General features: G+C 46.5%; 2 protein-coding genes across 2 annotated transcripts; one reads left to right on the top strand and one right to left on the bottom strand.

Moving 5' to 3' along the window:
• Nucleotides 1-103: 103 nt before the first annotated feature.
• On the bottom strand, nucleotides 104-6,062 carry CSUI_006669 (water dikinase; the record flags this gene model as incomplete). Its single annotated transcript, XM_068066823.1, has 6 exons — nucleotides 4,525-6,062; nucleotides 3,480-3,660; nucleotides 2,591-2,697; nucleotides 1,391-2,160; nucleotides 1,025-1,148; nucleotides 104-411 (listed from the first exon to the last, which is right to left on the bottom strand). Coding segments are annotated over exons 1-6 (1,677 nt in total), but the record flags the coding sequence as incomplete, so codon positions are not given.
• Nucleotides 6,063-6,154: 92 nt separating this feature from the next.
• On the top strand, nucleotides 6,155-10,711 carry CSUI_006668 (clathrin adaptor complex small chain subfamily protein). Its single transcript, XM_068066822.1, has 5 exons — nucleotides 6,155-7,098; nucleotides 7,449-7,602; nucleotides 8,516-8,593; nucleotides 9,404-9,533; nucleotides 10,062-10,711. The coding sequence occupies exons 1-5, from the start codon at nucleotides 6,801-6,803 to the stop codon at nucleotides 10,116-10,118; spliced, it is 717 nt and encodes a 238-aa protein (XP_067921205.1). The 5' UTR covers nucleotides 6,155-6,800; the 3' UTR covers nucleotides 10,119-10,711.
• The last annotated feature ends 384 nt before the right edge of the window (nucleotides 10,712-11,095 follow it).

The following is an 11,095-nucleotide window of genomic DNA, read 5'->3' as shown; positions in this document are numbered from 1 at the left end:
CTCTTCCTTCTTCCTTTCTTCCTTTTTCTTGTTGGCCCTGTCGTCCTCTGTCTTCCAGAGAGACCTTTTCATTCTCTTTTGCATTCCACAGAGCATTACCATCTTCGAGCTCTTCTTGGTCTCCGCTCACCCAGGCGGCGGCTTCGTGACGTCCGTCTCGTCGAAACTGCTGAGAAAGACGAGGAGGCGTATGAAAAGAATCTTCTACAGCCACTCTGGAAGATTCCTCTCCCGGACGGTTGTAGCGGGAATGACCAGGCAGAGGGCGCCGCGGCTCCTTCTGCTCACTGGAAGGAGAACGATCTGTGTGGGAGGACCGGCTCACCCCCGCACTCCTTTCAGCAGGGACAATCGTGTCAGGCGTTGTTGCTGCAGTGGTACCCGGGTTGAAAATATCAGGCGTCGCCATACCTATAGCAGTCCAAAACGCATGCATCTCTGCAAGTGACTGTTAACTTTCATATGCGCAAAAACGTAGACGCTGAAACGCGCATGACCGGCGTCTCCAGAGAAAGATTTCAGGGAAAAGCGGACTGGAGCCTCGAGGGGAGAAAGGAAGTAATCGTTACAGAAAAAGAAATGGAAGCGGGTTTCATCGCCTCAGGAAGAAAATGATAGAACAATATTGACCAACACAAAATAATTCCATTCCTGCGTAGACCCCTAGTCCTTCTATGGTACGGACACATGAAGCTAAAACCTGCAACACTCCTGAGACCCGTACTGCAAGGCACATCAGGCATGATGAGCACTCTTGATACTATGGGCACCACGAGCATACATCCTACTACAGCCCGGACCCCTGTACCCGTTGTTTACCCTTTCAAGTAAGTGGCTGTGAGTCGAGCGCCCCCCGTATCCATAAGAGATTACTCTTCTCTCTTTCCCCCACTGTGCACGCGAGAGATATTACTCTTTGTTTAGTGGTTGGGAAATCTACCCTTACCAAGTACAGTTGAAATGGGTCTCTAGAGACGACAGTGGCAAATATGAGTACGGAGTCGGTGGTTTCAGTGTCAATTACCTGAAGGGTCGCAGGGAGAAACAGCCGACAACCGAGAAGGAGGGGTTATAACGCAGATAGACGAGATGTGTGAATTGGTATGGACGTGAATACCTCGCTTAACCAGAAGGCGATTCATGCGTGCCTGAGAAAGAAAGCGAAAACAAAAGACACGAAAGGTGAAAGAAAAGATATCTTAGTATCGTTCAGTAGATCTACCTAGCTGTGCGTGGTCTGTAGACAGACTGCCACAGTTGCAGTCCAAATCGTATAGCTAGGAACTGTTATGACAGTGAAGTGCCTATATATATGATAAACTCTCTTATTGTCTGACCGCACACGCCCCTTCCACCTTCCCTCTCCCCCTCCGTATCTCCGCTGCCTTACCTGAGCACCCTTGGAGAAGCTCTGAAGTACCGAGGAAGCCTTCGTAAAGATATGAAACTCGACTTGAAAAAGACTGGCAAAGTCAACGACATCGGAAAGTATTTCTCCTCCTCTCTTCGTATGATCCGTAGGTGAAGCGTCTTTTTTAACTTGTATCAATCTCTCTTGCTTTAGACGGTTCAAGCTTTGTTTCACTGCGCACTGCATAGCCAAACAGACCTCAATCCCAGCAGCTCCACCTCCTACAATGACAACTTTATATACATATGGTCCAGGTGATGTCCTCTTATCATTCTTCTTCTCACTTGATTCTGTCGTACAGCATTGCGGCTTTTCGCAATCCATGCCCTCGGCAGTGTGGCTGGCGTTTCTCATAGTAGCATCACCGGAGAGATCATTTGTATGACTAGAATCCTCTCCAGTGGTACGACAGCGCTGTCTATTTACTTGTTCTCCTTCTTTCTTCTTGTTCTCTTCTCCTTCTTCTCTTTGCTTCACTGCATCTGTGACTTGTTGGAGACCCCATCGACGTGCGGCCTCGCTTTCGATGCGACTTAAGACTGTATGCCATCTAGGAAAAAACTCACTAATAGGCTTAACAGGAGTCAAGCAAGATTCTCCATCCCTCTGTTCTTTATGCATGGCATTGAAGTTCCTTGTACAATAATCGTCTTGGCCTTTTTTCTCGATCTCCCCATCGAAATTCTTCTCTGGCGACGGAAGCGGTTGGGCGGTTGACATGTGTTTTTGTCTTTCTCTCTTCTCCTCAGCTGTACAGACAGAACGAAAGACCATCTCGAGGACATTCTCTAAAACGAGTATCCTCCGACTCTAATGAGACTTCCTGGCGATAACTACTACTCTCATAGACAGAGACGAGATCGAGGGTCGGTAACACACGTGAACACGGGGAGTCACCTGAGTGTCAGGAAAGCTACGAGGATGAAGAAGGCGGACATTAGGAAAGAAGAAGCAACAGAAGAGGACTCGAGTTCATAAAAAGTAGCCACGAGATGAAGGGAAATCACCAGACTGTAGAAAGACGGAGAAGCCAAATGACTCTTTACCTCCGCCCTCCCTGCTTTTGACTAGTGACTCCCCCAGGTGCCATCTATTCTATTTCGAATCCTTCGATACTCAGGAATATCGGTTTGGAGACCGACAGAACAATCTCTCTTTCTTCACCGGAAAGATCCTTACCCGGACCATCACAAAGCAATGCTTTACAATGTAGATTGCCAGGAAGGGTATCTAAGGCTGCGTCCGATGAAGAGACAAGGATCTGAGGAGCTACTGTGGGCGCTGACCTGCGAAACAGGAAGAACAACAGAAGAAAAAAAGAAAGCATCGAAGCTATTTTCCTTCCTTTGCCTCATTTCTGTTCGCGCCTTTTCTCTGAAGAACCGTCACATTCTTCCTTTCTTGGCCCCTGCGCGAAGAAAACATTCTCTCTCATAACTCCGCATCCTCACTGACACCTCCGTCCGAACACAACGATAAGAAGAGGAGAATGAAAGGACGGGATGAAAAAGATAAGGGAAGATATTCTACAAGAGAAAAGACAAGTCTCTGGCCCGGATTCCCTCGGATTTTAGCTTCCATTTTGTCCTACCTGATGTTTACAGATGCGCTGTCATATAAATAGCTAAACAAACCAGTGACTTCCTGCCAACTGCAAATCGTACCCACTAGACTAAAGGCTCAAGTCGCGAGGTCGGTGGTTTTGTTCCTGCTGTCACGCCATCGATAGCTGTCTATATGTACTGGGGACAGATGCCTCTTATCACATGTTTACGTATACACATACACATGCATTGTTTCAAGTGCCCTGCCCGGTCCCCACCTCCGCATCTTGGCGCGCACAAGTGCTAATGACTGCAGAAGATGAACGCCGGGTGTGGAAGCCGATATACCAAGAAACAGAACGAGATGAAGAAACAAACCTGCACATGTCCTTAGTCGATTTTTGCATGAAAAGACAGACATCTAAACGTGCATATATATATATATATATATATTTGTATATAGAAAGCGTTTGGAATGTGATTTTAGACTGCGCTATATTCCATTCCACCGCTTAGTGACGTACCCGATGTCAATAGAGAGAAGATCATAGCGTATGGGAGGTCTCTGGTCACCGAAGAAAATCAGACGATTGACCCTGTCGACGCCGACAGCCGTAGCGCAGATGAATCGGGCCGAAGCAAAGTGACAGAGCCGAAGCAAATCAATATGGCATTGCTCCCATGTGTATACACCGGAAATGTAGCCTGTCCATTGGAAAGAAAGAACACACATACATGCAGACATACACACATACATCAGATTTCTTCTCTCCCGTGAGGTGACCCAAAGTCTGTCCCTCTCGGCATATGCAGATGCACCTGTAGGTGATTGGACGACGCGAGGAGAACATGTTTCAAAGACACGCTCAAGCACAAATCGATCTATATTCAATGATTCTTTCTCAGAAGAAGTGAACAAAAGTCTACAGAAAGAAAAAAACATGAAACAGATCTCTTTTTCTTGATACTGGGACTGAAGACGCCATGTCGGAAGACCCTTGAGGTGGATTGCGAGACAAGGACGAGGCGAAAAGTAAGAAAAGCAAAAAGAAACAAAGTGAGTGAAGGCGGAAGAGAAAGACTATCCACTGAAAATTTTTGCGAAGAACGCATACTCCTTCCCTGGAAGAATGCACAAGATAGAGGAATACCGAGTGCCTCAGAGAGCTATACACAGGATTGATACGTCAACACCTAGAGGTATCGAGCTGACTGAGAAGAAAGAAGAGGCAGGAGACGTCGCCGCCAATAGAAAGGTCGAAAGAGATCAGAATGAAAGACTGGGACAGAGGGTGAGGGAGACAAGAAGGAGATATACAACAAGGATGACGTAACCAGAAGATGAAGAGGAATAAGAAGAAAGTACAAACGCTGAGAGTGGGTACATGGGAGAGAAGAGAGCTACAGAGAGAAATTAAAGGCACACGGGGAAACCAGAAAAAGACCTGAAAAGAGAAGAAAAAATCAGTGATATGGCATCGTAACAACCCCACAGTAAGAAGCGAATGACGTTTCAAAGAAGACGGGCCATGAGACGAGCTAATGTGAGTGCCTGCCTTCTCGTCGTACCTGGTATCATTCCACTGTAAGGTGTATCTACATCAGAGGAAATGAGCGTCAGACGGACATGATCCAAAGGCTTCATTCCCCACATCTTCAAAACAAAGAGATGAGCATGACCTCCCCCTAGTAAAACAAGCTCCTGTCCTATATAACCTCCTCCTGTCCCTCCTTCTCCCCTCTGTCCCCCCTTCATTTCCTCGCTGTTGTTTGGTCGTCTTCAATTCCTTTGTTTCATGGTTCTTCTTCTTCTTCTCCTTCACCACCCCAACACTTGAGGGACTTCACCACACCAAGAGGAAAGATGGTCGGCGAGGAAGACAGCAGCAGAGCGAAGACCGAAGGATGGAAACCGAGAACGGAAAACAAAAATGAAGAAAAAGACGACGAACGAGGTCACGAAGAAAGCAAAAGCATAGACTGGACGAGCATGCGATCGACAACAGAGGGGAAGAAAAAAAGAAAGAAGAAAAGGGATGACGTGCTGTAGAAAGGCGACAGAAGAACGAGAAGCAAAAACGGATGAACGAGATCAGGAAAGTGCGCAGAAACGGGAGGAAAAGGAAGGACGGGAATGAGAAAAGCAAAAGATAGTGTATGAAAAGAAAAAGAAGAGGAGGAGAGAGACGAAGGTCGTTTGTAACAGAACAAATCTTCTCAGGCGTCCGCCCGGCAAGAGAAGAGCCGCGAATCCTTTGTAACGAACGACAAACAAAAAGTAGGGCCGAAGAGATATCTCTCTCTTCATGAGAAAAGGAGAAGTGTCGCATTCCTTGCACAAGCTGTTCTTCTCTTGTTTGTTTTCTTCTTCGCACGTACAATACACATAGTCCCCGGAAAACGATCCAGCCAGCCGACGTCTTTTCTCTCCTTTCTGGTTCTAAACGAACAAAGAGCACCGGCGACTCAGAAGACCTAAATTCCCTCCATCTTCTTCCTCAGCAGTATGGATGACTCAGCAGCTTTGATAATACACGAGAACAAGGCGGAGCCTTCGTGAGGAATGAGACCTGACGCCAGCAACTAGAGAAAGACACAACGAATGAAGGATGGGGAAACATTGAGACGGGTAGGTTAGGCCTTCCTAATTCTTCAAGGAGAAAACGCAGTAAGAGACACAAGAAATGGGCAGAGAGAAAAGAAGGGTAGACTGACCTGGATATCGATCGATCTGGCTTGACTCAAGGGGAGGAGACAGCCCGAAAGATTATCTCAGGCAAAAGGGGAATACGCAGAGAAAACTCTCCTTTTCTTAGAGAAACAAAGGTCTGTTTCGAGATGAAAAAAGTAGAAGCGAAGGGAATTCTCTCCAACCCCAAGCGATAGCGCGGTGACGGAATGGAGTGGACGGCTCAACTTCGAGTGTACTACATTCACACACATGAAGAAGGGAGAAGTCTTTCTTGGTTCTTCTTTAACCGCCTCAGAAAACTACAGACCGAGCAAGAGATACCGGACGCCGAATCAATAGAACAGGAGCGAGTTCATGCCAAGGAAGAAGAGTAGATACAGAGGGTTTATCCTATCGGATGAATCCTGCCTGTATGCTCCTGTCCTACTTGAGAGAGACAGATGTATGGATGTGCGACTGCGAATCTACACTCTGTTATCTTCTTTTGCATGCAGGATAGAAAGGAGGGAAGAGGCCCCGCCTAGGAGCCAGTCCAAGAAGTTTTTCTCTTTTTTTAGAACCTCCGCTGAATAACCCTCCAAGAACTGGCAAAACAGAGAAAGCAAGGAACTCCGTCCGCTCGCCTCGCTAAGAGCTGACAGGTGGCCATTATGCCTCGTGGCACCGGAAAGAGAGAAAGAGTTAGTTGAGTAGGAAGAGAAAGAAATAGCCAACAAAAAAGGATATCTCGTACCCGTTTCCCTCTTCGCTTTTGTCTTCGTGAACCAGAACCGGACGAGGAAACGAGAGAAAAGAAACAAGAAGATCAAAGGACGTTTTTTCTTCCTGGGAAACCATCGTACAAAGGCGGACCCTCTCCCGAAGTTTTTTCACTTGTCGCCCTCCTATTCTTTTCCTCGCATCACTTTTTCGTAACTTTCATATATTTCCTCCTTTTTCTTACTCAGCTCTTCTGCAGATTCTCCTGTTTCCGGCCTCTCTTCTCTTCCTTTAGTCTGTCAAACTCTCCACGTTTTCTCCCGTCTGTTTCGGTTTCAATAGAATCAACTGTTCATCCGTACGACCTTCAGCAGACAGACGGATTGCTGTCTTGTTTTCATTCTATACTGCACCTCTTTGTCGTCCTCTTCACTGACACTCCAGCCAAGCCAAGATGTCGCTGGGTCTATTCAACCTCTGCGCAGTAGCGATCTTGGACTCAGAGGGGGAGAGACTGGCTGTCAAATATCCTCGTAGGCCTGGATCTAATCCTTCATCTTCTTCAGCAGGAAGCTCTTCATCGGGTTCTAGACAGGCTGGCGTTGGGGGAGGTGAGAATAGTAGGGCAGGAGAAGACCCAACGAAGAAAGGAAAGAAAAGAGATACTGGAGGCATGGAGGATTTTGCTAGTCAACGTCAGTTAGAGCAACAGCTCGTTCAAAGATTCTCGAAAATGACCTCTAGGAATGAAGGTAAGAGCTTCAGTTTTCCTCTCTTATAGCCATTCTCTCACCACTGGTGCTATCTATATCTGTTCTGCGAAACATATCACACGCGACTATCAACTTCGCTGACTGTGTGGAGCGGTCTACATAGATATATGTATGTATATGTTCGGATGCATGGATGGAGTGTACACATGTAGTTATACCGCATCTATATCTGTGTGGAGGAGATACTGACATGTGTGGAGGAAGAGAATTCGGGTCCTATGTACCAACTGTGAAGTTGCTCATTTTCTGAGTCGGCTACGTACCTGTAGACAGGTGCCTCTCTCAGCGCTTGTGTACGGCTCTCCCATATGATTTGTCTTTGCTTACAGTTGAAGCCTTTGAGATAGGAGGAGAATACGTAGGCTTAGGTAGAAGTATTAATGATGTGCTTGTCTTCCTTGTAAGTGAATCTGCTGGCTGCAATGAGATTCTTCTTCTCGAAATCTTCAACACGCTCTCCTCCGCCCTAACTACTCTCACAGGGTAAGAAAGCCTCAGTATCTCCTTTCTTGTTCTTTTTCTTTTCTTTCTTCTTTCATATGCGTGCAATCATTACTCGCTCTATCACCCGGTACACGTGCACGTGTATGTCGTGATTCTCCATGTGGGGGCTCTAAGTACTCATAGGCACAGACTGCTTCTCCAGGAGAGATGCGATGAGGAAGATGTCCATTGCGTTGCCCGGGGGGGGAAGGGGGGAGCGAGTACAAGTGTACATGGCGCAGGCATGCATATGTCAGTCTTTGCTTTTGCAAATTAACTCCATTGCTTTGGGCTTTACGTATAGGTCTATTTTTGTGTTTATCCTGGCACAGGGAAGTGAAGCCGAACTTATCAGTCGTCAGATCGTAGGTAGCGGTGACTGGTGGGTACAGAATAGGGAGGAGAGATATAATATACTTCTGTCTCCCATCTCCGTCTCGTCTTCTTTCTCTCTTCGTTTCACTCTTGTTGATTTTGTGTGTGCTTAGCGAGAGAAATAAAACACTCTGTGTAGGGGATGGTTGAGACTTGTCTTTCTGCTCTTCCCTCTCCATAGTGCACGGACGTACGTGTGATGATATCCAGGCGTGGCGTCTTGTTCTCCCTTTGCGTGTCTGTATATACAGCAGACATCACTACAGGACACCGGGCCGCCGCTATTATTGCTGTGCATGTAATATGCTTCGTACCTTCCTATGAATAACTTTTCATTCTGGAGTGTCGTATCCTGAAACTCGTTATCGACCGCTTTTCTCTTCTAAACTCAACTCCCGACATCTTCGTTTTGGCCCATTCTCTGCTTCATCTCTGCAGATTCATGGTCTGTCTGTACGCTGCATGCTGAGATACACCAGACAAGACGTACAGTTGTTTTTTGCTCTGTCGTCGAATGCGGGTGTGTGTGCGTCTCCAGAGGCCAGATAGGAAAGAAGCAAATCTTAGACAACCTCGACAGTGTTTTTCTCTTGCTTGATGAACTCTTTGATAATGGGTAGGAGACTTCCTGGTTTTGATTCATTAGTTTCATCTCTGATCTTTCTAGTATTCTCTTGGGAGAAGACTTCAAAGAGTACCAATGAAACGTACTACCGCTCGAGCTCTCCTTGGTGTGTGTGGCGCTCTCATTTTCTTCTTACCTCACCGGCTGTGCAAGGGGAGGAGGTCGGATTGCTGGGTGTTCATGAAAGGAGGTTTAGAATCTCCTTCCTGATCTTCTCTTCAGAAAGGGAGAAGGGGAGGGGGCACTTCTCCCCTTCAGCTCCGTCATTCACCGTGACCACGGTTTCGATCGGTATACAGCTATCTGTCTGAATGTATCTACTAGTAGCTGGCGTTCTCTTCCTATATCTCTCACAGTTGCTCTAGTAGACAGAAGTAGTGTAAGGGTCTATACTCTCCTGTGGGCTCTAATTTCCCTACCACTACTTAAGCAATTCGCGTTCTTCTCTCACCGTCTACATATAATGTATATAGAGAGAGACAGATGCATCTATGTAACGTCGACACTACAGCGATGTATCGACATACCTGTATAGACAGTTTTAGAGTCGCCCAGGTGCGACAACGCAGTCTATACAGCAGGTCGTGTGAAACGGGGAACTAAGGCTTCCCTTGGCATTCTCTTCTCTATGGAGGTTGTTTGACAGCCTACCCGTGTATACGCGGCTACATAGGTAGAAGACAGGTTGGTAGTTCTATACTCTATAGGTAGAAAGGTGGAGGAAGTTGTTGACATGAGTGGAAGACTGATTGATTGATTGACGTGATGTTTCGTTTTCCTCCGTGCTTTCTCTGTCTTAAGATTTCTTCTACATTTGGATCCAGGCGTTATTCTCGCTCGAATCAACATGCAAGACGATGACACAGCAGCCGCAACAGGTGCAGGAGGTGTAGGTGGCGAGGCTGCCTCTACTCAGACAGCCTTCAATCAGGTACGTGTCATCAACCTCGGGGAGGGGAAGAGAATATGCAGCAAAAGAAGAAGAAGGTGATGAGAAGACGCTTCCGTATTTTCTTCGCTGTGACCAGTTAGAAATGAGCTTCGCTCTGAATGAAAGAAAAGAAGAAATGAAGGAAGAATGAGGGTGCTCTTTTCATCGCACTCTTGTTATATGAAGAGAGAAGCTGGGTGATGGAGCACCTCTACATCGTGCAGTACCTGCGTATATACACTCTTGATAGAGCATTTATCTATAGCCACGATATGCGGGCAAATAAAAGGGGGGAGACAAGATAGGGAGAGGAAAGTCATGGGAAAGACGCTTGGCAATTTGTCTGCTTGAAGCTCGTGTGCAAGCTAGCCCAGTCCAATACGTATGTGTATACGAGTCGATGTCTACCGATATAGAGATAGAAATGTAGAGATAGAAATGGATAGCTTCGGGCGTATATATGAAAAAGAATGCATTTTTGTGAGTTATCTTGTGTGATTGTTGTGTTGCCCCTGATCTTTATCACAGGCAATCTCCAGTGCCAAAGAGAATCTTATCCGCAGTCTCTTGAGTGGGGGACCATAAAAAGGAGAGATGTATAAGGCCTCTTTTCAGCAGGTCGTCTTCTTGCCGTCTTCTGTCTCCATTGGTTGCTTTTCTTCTCTCCCGTTCTCTTTCTTTCGTGTTGTGGTTTAAGTGCGTTTTCTCTTGCTTGTAAGAGGAAGCCTCTGTGTGTTCAAGATGTTCGAGGTGGTTTACGAAGGCCATCTTCACCGGTAATCTCCATAAAGACATATTGAAATGAGCGCGATATATACATGTATCAATACACAGATAGGTACAGACGGGTAGATATCTACATGATCCACCATACATGTGTAAGCTTGAGTACGTATGATCCATGCAGGAACCATATGGGGAAGAATGCGGTTGTATGTGCATACTCTGTCGGTTTGAACAATGTATTTGTGCGAGTATAGGTGGACGTAGAGTTGTGCGTGGGATAGGACTTAGTGCTTTTGTGTATGCTTTCTTTGTTTCCTGTTTTTCTCTTGTTATACAATCCCTCACGCTCGACTGAAGCCTGCCTGTGGAGTGAGAGGATGGAAGGGAAGCGTGTCGACAGTTTTTCTTCTACCAACGAAATAGATACATCTCAATCAAGGAGATTCGACTCTATGCTGAGAAGTTTCGTCACTCCTTCTCGGAAAAGGATAGAAAGAAGCTTCCTTCTTCCAGGAAGGTTTCACCGTCGTTCTCTCATTCTTCGAGCCACTTGACGGAATACAGTTCTCTTCTTTCTCTCTTATATTTGTAGAATGCACTCAGAAGTTTGGCCAAAAGAGAGAAAAAAGCAGTCGACACTCTCTCGTCTTGTCTTGTTAGCCAGCAAATTCAGCGAGCCGATTGGCATATCAATGCCCTCGACCAGTGCTACTGCGTAGTAGGCGGGGCGGCACCCGCAAAGAGGGGAGCTGCCATCAGCTGAAACTAAGAGAGACCCAAGATGCCTCAAACTAAGACTTCCAGCCCTGGCCACTTAGCTTACGAGGCCGCAGAAC

This window comes from Cystoisospora suis, assembly GCF_002600585.1.
Source record: "Cystoisospora suis strain Wien I chromosome Unknown contig_3404, whole genome shotgun sequence".
NCBI lineage: Eukaryota > Apicomplexa > Conoidasida > Eucoccidiorida > Sarcocystidae > Cystoisospora > Cystoisospora suis.
This window is presented reverse-complemented; position numbering and strand designations above follow the sequence as displayed.